Source organism: Marmota flaviventris, chromosome 15, assembly GCF_047511675.1.
Source record: "Marmota flaviventris isolate mMarFla1 chromosome 15, mMarFla1.hap1, whole genome shotgun sequence".
NCBI classification, from domain to species: domain Eukaryota; kingdom Metazoa; phylum Chordata; class Mammalia; order Rodentia; family Sciuridae; genus Marmota; species Marmota flaviventris.
In genome coordinates, this window is record NC_092512.1 from 41,335,111 (window position 1) to 41,351,619 (window position 16,509).

Genomic DNA, 16,509 nt, shown 5'->3' on the forward strand with positions numbered 1-16,509 from the left:
ACACATAAAAACCCAATAATTTTAATAAGAAATTGTTCAGTTTTACTTGCAACTTTGAGAGCCAAAATTCTAATACATATTGGAATCTAAAAGCTATTAGGAAATAGCAATAATAGAGACTACATATTTTAAATATTGGACAAATGAAGAGAGCATATATTGAGATATAAATCAGAAAGTATTTTCTAAAAGATTCTTAAATATACAGAATTAGTAATGTATGTTCTTTCAATATTCAAGCATTAAAAATGAATTTACAAAAAAAATCAACTTATATACAATTTTTAAAAACCCTACCAAATGAAAAAAAAAAAAAAAAAAGAGAGAGGCACTACTTTTATCCACAAAAGGCATCCAAATGTTTTAACAGTTTAAAAATAAAAAGGGTCCAAAACAATTGACTCCTTAGAAACAAAGCTTCTATGTATTAAGATGGCTATTTAAGAAATTATAATCTATTTTATGCACATTTTTCAGTCACAAATTTTATCACACTTTGCCTTCTATTTCTATTGTTTTTTGAATCAATATGGAAGAGTGTTACAACATTGAGCCTACTGGTAATTTGAATTAATATTCTGAAAGAAAAATGCTGTATATACATAGAAAATAATGAAGAAAAAAGTTAGTGCTAAAGAACAATACATACTCAGGTTGTAAAACTCTACCAGGTTAATAAAATAAACACCAAGATGCAGATGGTGAAGTTAGAAAAAACCCAAACCAGCTGAGTCAATATTACAATTACTTTATCAAGTAGTTTTATTTGTTGGTTGGTTTGGCATTTGGGTAGATAAATAAATTAATTAAGGAGGCTAGAAATCCTTAACAAAGATTTATTACTGAATTGAAGCTAGTAGTAACAATAAAAGAGGAAAGATTTTTTTTTAAAAAAATCTTTTTAGGTTTTTTTTTTTGTTGTTTGTTTTTGTAGTGCTGAGGATAGAAACCAAGGCTTCATGCATGCTAGACAAGTGTTCTACCACTGAGCTACAGCCCCAGCTCCAATCTTTTATCATTAATAAGGAAAAAGTTACCATCATTTTCTTAGAAAAAAGAAAACATGCAATATTTTGGGGAAAATAAAAAAAAGTAAACTTAGAAATACAGAAGTTAAGGCACTTATTTCAATGGGTTTGCAAAATCCAGGGCAAGGTATATATTGTATTTCTCTGAGAAATCCCTTCCATCCAAAACCCATTAACTTTGATCCTTTAATAGATTTTTAAAAATATTTATTTTATTTATTTATTTTAGTTCTCGGCAGACACAACATCTTTGTTTGTATGTGGTGCTGAGGATCAAACCCGGGCCGCACGCATGCCACGCGAGCGCACTACCGCTTAAGCCACATCCCCAGCCCCCTTTAATAGATTTTAAAAAAATACTTTCTTTTAGTTGTAGATGGACAAATACTTTTGTTTATTTATTTTTAGGTGGTGCTGAGGATCGAACCCAGGGCCCTGCATGTGCTAGACAAGCTCTCTACCGCTGAGCCACAACCTCAGCCCACTTAACAGATCTTTATTGTCAAACCTAACAGCTATAAGCTACCAAAGTATAATTACTTGCAGAATTGTTAATTTTTATTACTCTACAAATAAGGAAATAATTAAATCCTTCCAATTCAAAGTTTTCTACTACTATTGTTTTAAATACAAATATTTGAAGCAAATACAGTACAGTTGAAAGCAAATAAGTTTATCTCTCATATTACTTTTCCCTTTCAATTTATGCTGAATGAAAATTCATTATTTAAAAATTTTGATTAAAAATTTCTTCAAGTCTATTTTATTTAAGAATTTAGTTGACAGAAGCAAAAAGCAACTAATATAGAAAACAAAATAAAACACAACAACCAAACTAATTCAGAATGTAATCATAATATATATCAATAAAAATTCAATTAAATATTTCACACTACATTGAAAGTAGGGTGTCTGTGTTCTCTTCAAAATTTGCAAGCTGGCTTTTAAAGTACAATGTTTTACATGCTCTAATCACAAGCACTACCATGTACTATTCACTGTGTACTTACGTAACCGTGGTAATATTTTCATAAAGCTTGATGTTAAATATGAGTGACTCACTACTAAATGTACAAAGTCAATCTGAAATACGTTTCCTGTGGCTATCATAACATAGTTAAAACAATTATATACAATAATGAAATGAAAACCAATGAAACTAAAACATCAGATACGACACTACTGTCAAATAATTCTTAAGCTCCAATGAAGCAAAGCATTCTAGTATTACTCTAAGAATGCATGTACTTAAAAAAAAAAAAAAAAAAAAAAATATATATATATATATATATATATATATATATATAACATATGTATATATGTGTGTGTATAAAAACAGAAAATAAAGACAATGGAAAGATAGTCCCTTCTAATGTAGTAATTTAGAATTCTGAAAATGTAATTTATACAGTCCTCTAACAAGTGAAAAGTTGAAAACCTGTTCATTGAATAGGTAATACAAGGTAAAAGTGAAAATGTACTCATCTTATCAAAATGATACATCTATACTAAATCTTCTTAAAAAGGTCAAATTAATTATTTTAGAATTTATTTTATTTTTTGGTACTGGGGATTGAACTCAGGGGCACTTGACCACTGAGTCACATCCCCAACACTATTTTGTATTTTATTTAGAAACAGGGTTTCACTGAGTTGCTTAGCACCTCACTTTTGCTGAGACTGGCTTTGAACTCCTGATCCTCCTGTCTCAGCTTCCTGAGCTGCTGGGATTATAGGTGTGCGCCACTGTGTCAGGCTTAGAATTTATTTTAATAAATGATTACAAATATTAAAATACTCAAAGGAACAAAGCATTTATGCTGTAAAACAGTGCTGTAAATTTTATTATAACTGTCATTTTGTTCTTAATGATGAAAATCATACCACAGTTTCTTAAATAACATTGCTTGCGTTCTATAATAAACATATCTATATGCATATCTATATGCATCTGCATATATATATATATGTGTGTGTGTGTATACACACACATACTTCATAAAGTTGGTGCTCATTGTAGTGTACATATTCTAATTCTGACAAAGCTTTAACTTTTTACTTAATACTTCCATAGAAACCATGTGAATAGATCGCATACCCTAAATTCGTATTTTTAAAAAAATTCTAAACATTCTTTTCAAGGTCTATTTAAAAAAAAATATATATGTAACAAAAGTTACTGTTTTATCATGATTTAAGTGTTATCAAATTAAAGGACATAAGTGAAAAAAGATAATTGTTTTAATAGTTATAAAATAACAAAATGCAATAACATGCGCCTGTATTACAAAGAAAGTGTTCACTTGTATAAGCAGCAGAAGATGAAAGCAGTATCATGGCAAATTCAGGATATATTTATGTATATCCTTGAAAATCACTTTCTTTTATATAATTTCCATTTTAATTTAAATGTTACATATTTTCAACTAACATTTAAATTAGTTTTTATTGTCAAATTTTAGTTGCTATAAGCCACTAAACAAATACCTTCAGAAAGTTGAAGAATAATCTTTCCTTGTATTATATAACTATATCACATTAAGTATTAATTAAATATTACATTTGAGACATAGGACAAATTCAAATTCAAGATCAATACTATGATAGAAAGATTCATGGGGAAACTTGCAATAGGTAAATCTTTAAAGACTATGTAATACTAAGGAAAAAACCTGCCTGGAATATTGCGGAGTGATAGATTTGACATTTTTCTGTTTCCCACAAAATCCTGGACTCAGTTAACAGCAGGAGGGAAAAAGGAGCAGCAGCATTTCAAATGTCCATACTCTGATTTGCAACAGACACCATATAGGTAAAAGAAAATCTCATTTTACTTCAGGTGGCATAAGTCTTTGAAATGAAGGCTCTATTATTTTTCAAGATTGAAAGGATATCACAGTGTTGATTTTATAAACAAAATAGGATCTGTTCCAGTATACTCTAGTAAAATAATTCACATATGGAGAATAGTTAATTTTGACCTCATGACAAAATCGTCCATATTTTGAGTAGGTTAACTTGTCACCTTCTTCACAAACCACCTATCAAAAGATAAAAAACTTGTTAAACTTGAAGGAGAAATGTAATCCATGTATAAATGACCAAAGTTACATGAAAAAAAAAAATTCTAAACATGGACTGTCAAATATGTCCCATTGTTAGCAAACACAAGCCTCTTCATAAGTGACTCACCATGCCCACTAAATGCTTTAACTTTCATCAGATTATAAAAGTATAAATTATCTCCAATATTTAAAAGATTTAATCCTAAAATTTGGCAAGTGTTGTTTTTTTAATTCATTATCATTGTTCTGAAGAATCATACCATAGAGACTACTAAGGCTGAAAAATGAACATATCATACTCCTAATGTATATTCAAACTCTTCTTGTGCAGAACTGAGTCATAATTATTCAGTAAGCAAGTAAGTCTACATAAACTTTTCTATAAAAGTGCAAACCTTTATATTCTTATCTAATGATGTTCACTAAAACAGCTTAACTCACTTGACTTTTTTTAAAATTTACTCTTATGTGGTGCTGAGGATCAAACCTGGTGCCTCAACATGTGAGGCAAGTGCTGTACCACTGAGCTACAGCCCCAGCCCCTTGACTTTTATTTTTAATAATAAAATACTAAATATTATTCTAATGCCTTTGGAAAGATGACAGAGAGACAAATTTAAAAATAAAAGAATGGATTAGCTTAAGTCTATGCAGGACATTACATAAAAGACATGGCTAAATCTTTAAAACAGAGCATCCAAAAGCAGAATAGAAAGGCTCCACACAGCAACAATTATTGAATATTAATACTTACTTACATTTCCCTGTCACAATAAATCAAAGAATATAGCCATCAAGTATCAATAAAGAAAACTCAAGGGGCTGGGGATGTGGCTCAAGCGGTAGCGCGCTTGCCTGGCATGCATGGGGGCCAGGTTCGATCCTCAGCACCACATACAAACAAAGATGTTGTGTACGCCGAAAACTAAAAAATAAATATTAAAATTCTCTCTCTCTTTAAAAAAAAAAAAAAAAAAAGAAAACTCAAAATGGTGCAGGGGCTGGGGATATAGCTCAGTTAGTAGAGTGTTTGCCTCAATGTATCAGGTCCTGGGTTCAATCCCCAGCACCACACACACACACACACACACACACACAAAATATGTATGGAACATACAACGGAGGAAGTTTATAATGCAAGCTTAAGGGTCGTGAAAAAAAAAGATGGAAATCTCTAAAACTAATTTTTATTCTCCAACCTGGTCTTGGATGGTATAACAAAGAGCTATGATTATTTAGGAAGAGACAGAAAAAAATCTTGGCTGCAACATAAACAGAATATGCACTACATCTTAGGACAACCTGCTAAGTTTTTCCTGAAGCCCCCTCTCTCCACTTTTCTCAGGAGCAAAGGCATTCATTCTAGCCAATACTAATTATCAGATATACAAACTCCCCTGTCAGTCTTCTTGTTTAACGGATACAGTACATCCACTGCAGGCTAAGAAGCAAGTAAGTTTGGAAAAATAGCTGAAATTTATGTAAAAATTAAGATCCAGCTAGATCCTACCAATTAAAGTAGCACTGACTACATTAATTTTTGTGGATAACGAGGACTCATTAAATAGGCACTGTATTGATTTAGCAATCATCTTTTTCTAGATATGAATCAAATTACTTGAAACAATGCAACCAGAGGCTCTTTAATTTTTATTTTTTCATTTTGCATCTGTCTTCTTTTTTTCCTTTTTTAAAAATTTATATATGACAGCAGAATGCATTACAATTCTTATTACACATATAGACCACAATTTTTCACATCTCTGGTTGTATACAAGGTATATTCACACCAATTCGTGTCTTCACACATGCACTTTTTTTTTTTTTTAATATTTATTTATTTTTTTTTAGTTTTCGGCGGACACAACATCTTTGTATGTGGTGCTGAGGATCGAACCTGGGCTGCACGCATGCCAGGCGAGCGTGCTACCGCTTGAGCCACATCCCCAGCCCTACACATGTACTTTGGATAATAATGATCATCATGTTCCACCATCATTTCTAACCCTATGCCCCCTCCTCCCTTTCTCTACAACCCCTCTGTCCTATCTAGAGTTCATCTATTCCTCCCATGCTCCCTCTCCCTATCCCACTATGAATCTTATATCAAAGAAAACATTCAGCATTTGTTGTTTTGGGATTGGCTAACTTTACTTAGCATTATCTTCTCGAACTCCATCCATTTACCTGCAAATGCCATAATTTTATTGCTGAGTAATATTCTATCGTGATATATGCCACATTTTAAAAAATCCATTCATCTACTGAAGAGCATCTAGGTTGACTCCACAGTTTAGCTATTGTGACTTGTGTTGCTATAAACATTGATGTGGCTGTGTCCCTGTAGTATGCTGTTTTTAAGTCCTTTGGGTTTAGGCCAAGGAGAGGGACAGCTGGGTCAAATGGTGGTTCCATTCCCAGTTTTTCAAGGATTCTCCATACTACTTTCCATATTGGCTGCACCAATCTGCAGTCCCACCAGCAATGTATGAGTGTACCTTTTTCCCCACATCCTTGCCAAAACTTATTGTTGTTTGTATTCTTAATAGCTGCTATTCTGACTGGAGTGAGATGAAATCTTAGAGTAGTTTTGATTTGTGTTTCTCTAATTGCTAGCGATGATGAACATTTTTCCATATATTTGTTGATTGATTGTATATCATCATCTGAGAAGTGTCTGTCCAGGTCCTTGGCCTGTTTATCGATTGGATTATTTGTTTTTTTGGTGTTTAACTTTGTGAGTTCTTTATATACCCTAGGGATTAGTGCTCTGATGTGTGAGGGGTAAAAATCTATTCCCAATGCTCATAGATTGTTTCTTTTGCTGAGAAGAACCTTTTTTTCCTCTATTAGATGCAGGGTCTCTGGTTTTATTCCTTAAGTCCATGATCCCTCTTGAGTTGAGTTTTGTGCATGGTGAGAGATAGTGGTTTAATTTCATTTTGTCGCATACAGATTTCAAGTTTTCCCAGCACCATTTGTTGAAGAGGCTATCTTTTCTCCAATGCATGTGTTTGGCATCTTTGTCTAATATAAGATAATTGTAATTTGTGGATTGGTCTCTGTCCTCTATTCTGTACCATTGGTCTACCAGTCTGTTTTGGTGCCAATACCATGCTGTTTTTGTTACTATTGTTCTGTAGTATAGTTTAAGGTCTGGTATAGTGATGCCACCTGCTTCACTCTTCCTGCTAAGGATTTCTTTAGCTATTCTGGGTCTATTATTTTTCCAAATGAATTTCATGATTGCTTTTTCTATTTCTAGAGGAATGTCATTGGATTTTGATTGGAATTGCATTAAATCTGTATAGTGCTTTTGGAAGTATGGTCATTTTGGTAATATTAATTCTGCCTATCCAAGAGCAAGGTAGATCCTTCCCATCTTCTAAGGTCTTCTTTGACTTCTTTCTTTAGGGTTCTGTAATTTTCATTATATAGATCTTTCACGCCTTTCATTAAGTGGATTCCCAAGTATTTTATTTTTTTTAGGCTACTGTAAATGGGGTAGTTTTCCTCATTTCCATTTCTGAGGATTTATCACTGATATACAGAAATGCCTTTGGTTTATGGATGTTGATTTTATATCTTGCTACTTTGCTGAATTCATTTATTAGTTCTAGAAGTTTTTTTGGTGGAACTTTTAGGGTCTTCTAGGTATAGAATCACATCATTAGCAAATAGTGCCAATTTGAGTTCTTCTTTTTCTTTGTGTATCCCTTTAATTTCTATCATCTGTCTAATTGCTCTGGCCAGTGTTTCAAGAACTATTTTAAATATAAGTGGTGAAAGAGGGCATACCTGTCTTGTTCCAGTTTTTAGAGGGAATGCCTTCAATTTTTCTCCATTTAGAATGATGTTGGCCTGTGGCTTTGCATAGATAGTCTTTATGATGTTAAAATATGTTCCTGTTATCCCTAGTTTTTTAGTATTTTGAACATAAAGGGGTGCTGTATTTTGTCAAACGCTTTTTCTGCGTCTATTAAGATGATCATTTGATTCCTATCTTTAAGTCTACTGATGTGATGAATTATGTTTATTGATTTCTGTATGTTAAACCAACCTTAAATCCCTGGGATGAATCCCACTAGATTGTGGTGCACGATCTTTTTGATATGTTTTTGTATTCGATTTGCCAGAATTTTATTGAGAATTTTTGCATCTATATTCATTAGACTTACTGGTCTGAAGTTTTCTTTTTTTGACGTGTCTTTGCCTGGATTTGGAATCATGGTGATACTGGCCTCATAGAATGAGTTTGGAAGTGTTCCCTCTTTTTCTATTTCCTGAAATAAATTGGAGACTACTGGTATTAGTTCTTCTTTAATGGCGTCTTCTATTTTGTCACTTGATCTGTTTAAATTGTATATATCATCCTGATTCAATTTGGGCAAATTATATGACTCTAGAAATTTGTTGATGCCTTCGGTATTTTCTATTTTATTGGAGTACAAGTTTTCAAAATCATTTCTAATTATCTTATGTATTTCTGTAGTGTCTGTTGTGATATTTCCTTTTTCATCACATATGCTAATAATTTGAGTTTTCTCTCTCCTTCTCTTCATTAGCATGGCTAAGGGTCTATTTTATTTATTTTTTCAAAGAATCACCTTTTTGTTCTGTCAATTTTTTCAAGTGTTTCTTTTGTTTTAATTTCATTGATTTCAGCTCTGATTTTTATTATTTCCTGTCTTCTACTGCTTTTGGTGTTGATTTGTTCTTCTTTTTCTAACGCTTTGAATGTAATATTAAGTCATTTATTTGTTGACTTTTTCTTTTTTAAGGAGTAAACTCCACGCAATGAACCTTCTTCTTAGAACTGCTTTCATAGTGTCAGAGATTTTAATATGTTGTATCTGTGTTCTCATTCACCTCTAAATTTTTTTTAATCTTCTCCTTGATGTCTTTTGCAATTCATTGTTCACTCAGTAGCATATTATTTAGTCTCCAGGTGTTGGAGTGGATTTTATTTCTTTTTTTTATCATTGATTTCTAATGTCATTCCATATGATCTGATAGAATGCAGGGCAGTATCTCTACTTTTTTATATTTGCTAAGAGTTGCTTTGTGGTATAGTATAAGGTCTATATTTTAGAGAAGGATCCATGTGCTGCTGAGAAGAAAGTATATTCTCTCCTTGAAGGATGAAATATTCTATATATGTCAGTTAAGTCTAATTTATTGATTGTATTATTGAGTAATATAGTTTCTTCAGCTTTTGTTTGGAAGATCTCTTTAGTGATGAAAGAGGTGTGTTGAAGTCACCCAAATTTATTGTATTGTGGTTTAAATGACTATTGAACTTGAGAAGAGTTTGTTTGATGAATGTAGATGCTCCACTGTTTGGGGCATATATATTTATAATCGTTAAGTCTTGTTGGTGTATGGTTCCCTTGAGCAGTATGTAGTGTCCTTCTTTATCCTTTTTGATTGACTTTAATTTGAAGTCTACTTTAGTTGAAATGAGGATGGAAATCTCTGATTGCTTCTACAATCCATGGGAGTAGTATGATTTTTCTCAACCCTTCACCTTCAGTCTGTGGATATCTTTTCCTATGAGTCTCTTGAAGGAAGCATATTGTTGGGTCTCTCTCTCTCTTTTTTATCCAATCTGCTAGCCTATGTCTTTTGATTGGTGAGTTTAGGCCATTAACATTCAGGGTTATTATTGAGACAGGATTCGTATTCCTAGCCATTTTTGTTTATTATTTCGTGTATTTAATGTGACTTGGTTTCTCCTCTGATTAGATTTTCCTTTAGTGTAATACCTCTCTCTCTTCTGATTTTCATCATTGTTTTTCATTTCTTCTTAGAATATTCTGCCAAGGATGTTCTGTAGTGCAGGCTTTCTAATTATAAATTCTTTTAACTTTTGTTTAACATGAAAGGTTTTTATTTCATTATCAAATCTAAAGCTTAGTTTTGCTGGATATAAGATTCTTGGTTGGCATCCATTTTCTTTCAGAGCTTGGTATATGTTGTTCCACGATCTCCTGGCTTTGAGGGTCTTGGTTGAAAAATCTGCTGATACACGGATTGGTCTCCCCCTATATGTGATCTGATTCCTTTCTCTTGCAGCTTTTAAGATTCTATCCTGCTCATAACCCACTTGAATCAAATTGTGAAATATGATATATCAAGAACTATGTAATGTTTTGAACAGCCAACAATAAAAAATTAAAAAAAAAAAAAAAAAAAAGATTCTATCCTTATTTTATATGCTAGGCATTTTCATTATAATGTGCCTTGGTGTAGATTTGTTGTAATTTTGCACATTAGGTGTCCTGTAAGCCTCTTGTATTTGGTTTTCCAATTCGTTCTTTATGCTTGGGAACTTTTCTGATATTATAAAATAATTGAAGAGATTGTGCATTCCTTTGGTTTGAAATTCTGTGCCTTTCTCTATTGCAATAACTCTTAGATTTGGTCTTTTGATGCTGTCCCATAATTCTTGTATGTTTGTTCATGATTTCTTACTGTCTTCACTGTGGGATCAACTTTATTTCCCAAATTGTATACTTTGTCTTCATTATCTGCCATTCTTTCTTCTAAGTGATCTACTCTTTGGTTATACTTTCTATTGAGTTTTTTATTTGATTTACTGTAGCCTTCATTTCAAGAATTTCTGACTTTTTTTTTTTTCAGAGTCTCTCTCTCTCTCTCAGTAATCTTTTGCTACCTGTATTTGCTCTCTTATCTCTTTGTTGGAGTGATCAATTTTTGCCTGTATTTGCTCATTTAGGTCATTCTTTAATTCCTCCCTTGTTTTTTCATGTTGTCTATGTATCTTCCTTTCTTGCAGTGTGGATCTGAGATATTACAGTTTCTTCCCTATATTCTTGTAGTACCCGTGCAGATTGTCTGTACCTCACCTTGATGTTGGGCTTCCAGACCCTGCCGGTGTCCCTTAGTGTATGCTACTCCATCTAAGGTTGGTGGCGGCAATAGCAGAGGTAACTTGAGATAATAGTTAAGTTGCCCCAAGATGGAAGCAATGTCTTATGGAGATGGGGCTGCAAGAGTGGGCCTCACACTCCCTATGGGATGCCTGCTCTGAGATGCAGCTTCTTGTAGGCCCTGTCTATTGTTAAAAAGTTAGGGGCTACTGTGTGGGGAAGGCTATGGCGATGAATGCAGTGTCCCAAGATGGAAGTGGGTTAGAGTTAGGCTTAGGCTCCCAGGTGGGAGGGTGGGCGAATTCAGACCAACCCTGGACCTGAGTCCTGCACAAGTCAGTGTGGACAGATCTGGGCCGGGCCTGACTCCCGCGGTAGTCTGCTGGACTGAAGGGGTGGTCCTATGCCAAAGGCTAGGCTCTGGCAGTGTCTGTGCTGTTGGTGGAGCAATGAACTAGGGCCTACTGTGAGCCTGGGTACTGCACGGGCTGGTATGGGCTCTTTAATTTATTATAATATGTTACAATAAACCCATTATTTAAATCACATTATAGAATCTTTTGTTAACAAATACTGAATGAAACATGCACAAATACAGGCAATGAATAAAGACTGAATATTGGTAATTATTTTTCTTTTTTGCAAAAATGCCTTACTTTTTCTTTGTACATTGGAAAAAATACTTCAGCTGGATGTGGTAGCATACACCTTATAAGACCAGCGACTTGGGAGGCAGAGACAGGAAGACTCCAAACTCAGCTATTTAGTGGGGCCCTAAGCAACTTATCAAGACCCTGTCTCAAAATAAAAAATAAAAAGGGCCAATGATGTAGCTCAGTGTTAAAGCACACCCTGTATTCAATCCTCAGTAACAAACCCCCAAAACCCCAATATTTCAAACTAATTGTAATAAGTGCTCCCATTAAGTCTTAGTTGAGTTCTAAAAATAAAACTTGGAGATTAAGTTTAAATAAAGTCATTAAAAAAAAAAAACTTTCTGAATTATTACTTACGTGGCCATTTGCAACATCTAGCAAATCTTTAACCCTACAACCTCTCATGGTTCCCACTTCATTGCAGATAGCATCTTCCACAATTAGATAATTAGCTTTGTAGGATGTCAGTATTTTATAAATATCTTCAGCAGATCGCTTTGAATAGATTTGGTAAATCTGAAAGAAAATAATTAAAACTGATCTTAAAAGATATGTAAACTCCTGTTAATCAAAACTATACTAAGCAAGGTATGATGGTGCATGCCTATAATCCCAGCTGTTTGGGAGGCAGGAGGATCACAAGTTCAAGGTCAGTCTCAGCAAATTAGTGAGGCCCTAGGTAACTTAGTTAGAAACTTTATCAAAATAAAAAATTCAAAGGACTGGGAATGTAGCTCAGTAATAAAGTGTCCCTAGGTTAAATCCCTAGTACCAAAACAAATAAAAAAACAAAAAACTATACAAACTGACCACCTACTGTGTTCTTAGTAGTACACAACACTTGGAGAAAATAAAGGTATTTACTATGATTTTATTTCTGCCCTTGAGAAGTTTATACTCATGTATCACAGTGATCACAATTAAATATAAAACAATTAGTAAAAATAATGTGGTATCTAATTAATTAGAAATCATATGATGTAATTCTGATAACCACCATATACAAAATAAGAAATGTTCACAGATATAAACTTGAAGGGAACATAGAAAATTGAAAAAGTTGTTTAGGGTCACTGATATGAGAGGTAGAATTTTTCTTTTTTAAAGAATGTAATGTTGAGCCAGACACCATGGCACATACCAGTAATCCCAGAACTTTGGAAGCTGAGGCAGGAGGAACATAAGTTCAAAGCCAGTTCCAGCAACTTATCAAGGTCCGAAGCAATCTGGTGTGTGCCAAGTACCAGACCAATAATTTACTTTGTCTCTACAAATATTAACTATTCTGGACATTTCACATAAAAGGAACATTACATATGTATTCCTTTGTGACTAGATTCTTTCACTTAGCACAAGGTTTACAAAATTCATTCATGTTGTAGCATGTATCAGGACTTCATTCCCTTTCAGTGCTAAGTAATATTCATTGCATGGATATTCCACATTTTGCTTATTCAGTCATCAGCTGATAAACATCTGAGTTGCTTCCACCTTTAGGCTATCATGAACAGTGCTTCTATGAACAATCGTGTATAATTTTTTTGGTGGACATGTTTTCATTACTCTTGGGTATATAACTGGGAATAGAATTACTAGGTCATGTGGTAACTTTTTGACAATCTGCTAGACATGTTTCATGTTTCCAAAGCAGCTGTACATTTCATATTCCCACCATCAGCGTACAAGGGTTTGGTTCAGAGTTTTCCACATTCTTAACCCTACTTGTCCTTTTGATTTTTAGCTATTCTCCTAGGTCTGAAGTGGTATCTATTTGTGGATTTTATTTGTATTTCCCTGAAGGCTACTGAGATTGAGCATCTTTTCATATGCTCATTAGCCATTTGAATTAATTCTTTGGACAAATGTCTACTAAAGTCATTTCCCCATTTATTTATTTACTGGTGCTGGGGATTGAACCCAGGACCTTGTGCATGCAAGGCAAGCACTCTACCAACTGAGCTAAATTCTCAACCCTCCCCTAGTGGGCTATCTTTTTATTACTGAGTTGTAACAGGGCCTTAAATTTTTTATTAATCTGTATCAGAGTTTTTTATACTCATTTTATGCACGAGAGACACAAGAAAATAAAAAAAATAATTTGTCACACAATGCCAAGCAAGGATGCTTAAGATTCATGTTCTGATTCCATGGCATTTATTTATTCTTTAATTTAAAAAATATTTTTATTTTTAGATGATCACAATAACTTTATTTTGTTTATTTATTTTTATGTGGTACTGGTGATGGAACCCAAAGCCTCACAGGTGCTAGACAAATGCTTTACCATTGAGCCACAACCCCAGCCTGATTCCATAGCATTTTAATTACAACTCTGCCAACCCTATTAGTATCACATACTATTTGTCCTGAAAAATACTGAAATTTGAAGTTGTGATTAAAAAAGATTCCAATTTGTTTGTAGAATACTCAATAGCTGCCTACTATGTCTCATGGCTGCTGGCTGTCTAGCACCTTTCAGGTCCAATATCCATGGATGTTTGTGCTATACAAAATGCTAATACATCAAAAGAAATTGGTCATTCATTGTACTGTGAATAAGTTATAATGGGAATGATTCTATCTTACCCAGCTTATGTCTGATAGTTTACAAACATTTGTATTTATTTTATATACATATTTATTTTATTTGAGTTTAGGAAACTAAAACAGACTACCATGGCATTAAAAAAAAACTACTGTGGCAAGCTACAATCCAAGCTACTCAGGAAGCTGAAACAGGAGGATCGAAAGCTCAAGGCCAGCCTAAGTAACTCAGTGAGACTTTGTCTCAAAATAAAATATTTTAAAAAGGCTGGGGTATAGATCAGTAGTATAGCACTTGCCTAACATGTGCTAGGCCCTGGATTCACTCCCTTATACTGTACAAATCAAGCTAAACAAAACAAAACAAAAAAAAAAAAGAAGAGGGGCTGGGGATGTGGCTCAAGTGGTAGCGCGCTCGCATGGTATGCGTGCGACCCGGGTTCGATCCTCAGCACCACATACAAACAAAGATGTTGTGTCCGCCGATAACGAAAAATAAAATATTAAAATTAAAAAACAAAAAAAAAAAAAGAAGAAAAAACCACGACTGTGTAATAGCAATATTATCACTAATAGCCTAGAGCAGAGTTTTTCAACCTTAGCATTGCAGACATTTCCGGCCAGATAGTTCTTTGAGATAGGAGGGAAGTTGCTCTACACATTGTAGGATGTTTACCAGCATAACCAGTCTCTACCTGTTAGATGCCTATAGAACCACCCCACACTTCCAGTTTTGACAACTAAAAGTGTCTCCATACACTGCCAAATGTCCCATAGGAAATTATACAAAGATTAGTCATATACTATAAATTAGAGATAATATCTAATCTAAATGATATGATTTCATTTATGATGTTCTATTTGGATTTTGATTAAACATTAAATGTATTTAGCACCTGCTATGTACCAGATATTATAGAGAAAGGCAAAAGTTTGGAAAGAAATACAAAAACAAAACAAAATCCATTGTTTTTATTCTCAGAGCCAAGTTCCATTAAACTTAAAACGCTAAAATGTTAAATTTAACTCTGACTTAATTACAGGTAACTCTGAAATTCTGTTTTAGGAATAAGTACTATCAAAAGCAAAAGCAAAAATACAGAGTTTTGTTTTGTTTTGTTTTGTTTTTAAAGATAGAGTGAGAGAGAGAAAGAGAGAGAATTTTTTTTAATATTTATTTTTTTTTAGTTTTCGGCAGACACAACATCTTTGTTTTGTATGTGGTGCTGAGGATCGAACCCGGGCCGCACGCATGCCAGGCGAGCACGCTACCACGTGAGCCACATCCCCAGCCCAAGAGTTGTTTTTTTTTTAAGTCTACAAAAACAAAAGTTCAGGAATATGCTCTCTATTCTGCCTAAACATTTCTACATCTTTGAAGCACAGAAAATACTAATCAGAAATGGCTGTTGCCTCTCAAGTAAATCACCCTCAGGTAGACATCATCTTTGATCTTTCCTGCACCTGTTTCAATTTGCTTTCTCAGCTGTGACCATAATTAACTCTCTAAAACAGCCCTACTCACTCCACTGTCAAACTTATTAAATGTCTTTCATGTCTCCAATTGCCTCAAGAATAAGTCTAAATTCTTCAGCATGACATTGCAGGCTCTCCAGAATTTTATTTTCTAATTTCATGGCCATATACATTTTTGGACTTGTGCCAGGTATAGCAAGGCATATCCCAGTGATTCTGGAGGCTGAGGCAGGATATCACAAGTTCAAGGCCAGCATCAGCAACTATGGAAAGCCTAAGCAACTTAGTGAGACCTTGTCTCAAAATAAAAAATAAAAAGGGTTAGGAATGTGGCTTAGTGGTCAAGCACCCCTGTGTTCAATCCTCACTACAAAAAAAAAAAAAAAAAAAAATTATTTACTTATACTGGTTTTTCAGCCTGGAATCATAAGGATTCTTTTTCCAAACAAGTTTCCACTCAATCTTCCAGGCTCACATCAAGGCAAATGACCCTTATGATAAATTCTTAAGATTTCTATAGGCAGAACTGATTGCTTCTGCTTTTGAACTCCCATTTGTAATTTGTGTACATGTACATACATGCATGTATATACAATTACAATTTAATAGTACATAACAAAAGCAAACTTTTAACAACAACACATCATCTGATTTAATTCTCACAAATAGGAGGTGAAAACTAATATTATTTCCAGATTCAGTAGCATATACAAGGTTCCAAAGCTAAATATGTGGGAGAACGAGCTTTTGAGTCCAATTCTAATTTCATATTCTGTATTCTTACCCTCTAAATTGCTTATACTTCTTCTTTAGTACTTACAAACTATATGAAATTTTCGCAAACTGA

At 33.7% G+C, this 16,509-nt stretch overlaps 1 protein-coding gene across 6 annotated transcripts in view; it reads right to left on the reverse strand.

Moving 5' to 3' along the window:
* Nucleotides 1–3,251: 3,251 nt before the first annotated feature.
* Nucleotides 3,252–16,509, reverse strand: part of Dpy19l4 (dpy-19 like 4) — a 64,957-nt gene continuing 51,699 nt past the window's right edge. For 5 of the 6 annotated variants that reach the window (XM_071602236.1, XM_071602235.1, XM_071602234.1 and 2 more), the window contains 3 exons: nucleotides 12,000–12,158; nucleotides 8,272–8,376; nucleotides 3,252–4,069 (listed from right to left, as the gene is read on the reverse strand). In XM_071602236.1, coding sequence (XP_071458337.1) covers nucleotides 3,905–4,069; nucleotides 8,272–8,376; nucleotides 12,000–12,158 — 429 coding nt within the window. In that variant the 3' untranslated portion in view covers nucleotides 3,252–3,904. The remainder of the gene's footprint in view (nucleotides 4,070–8,271; nucleotides 8,377–11,999; nucleotides 12,159–16,509) is intronic. The other variant, XM_027953045.2, reaches the window with a different exon arrangement.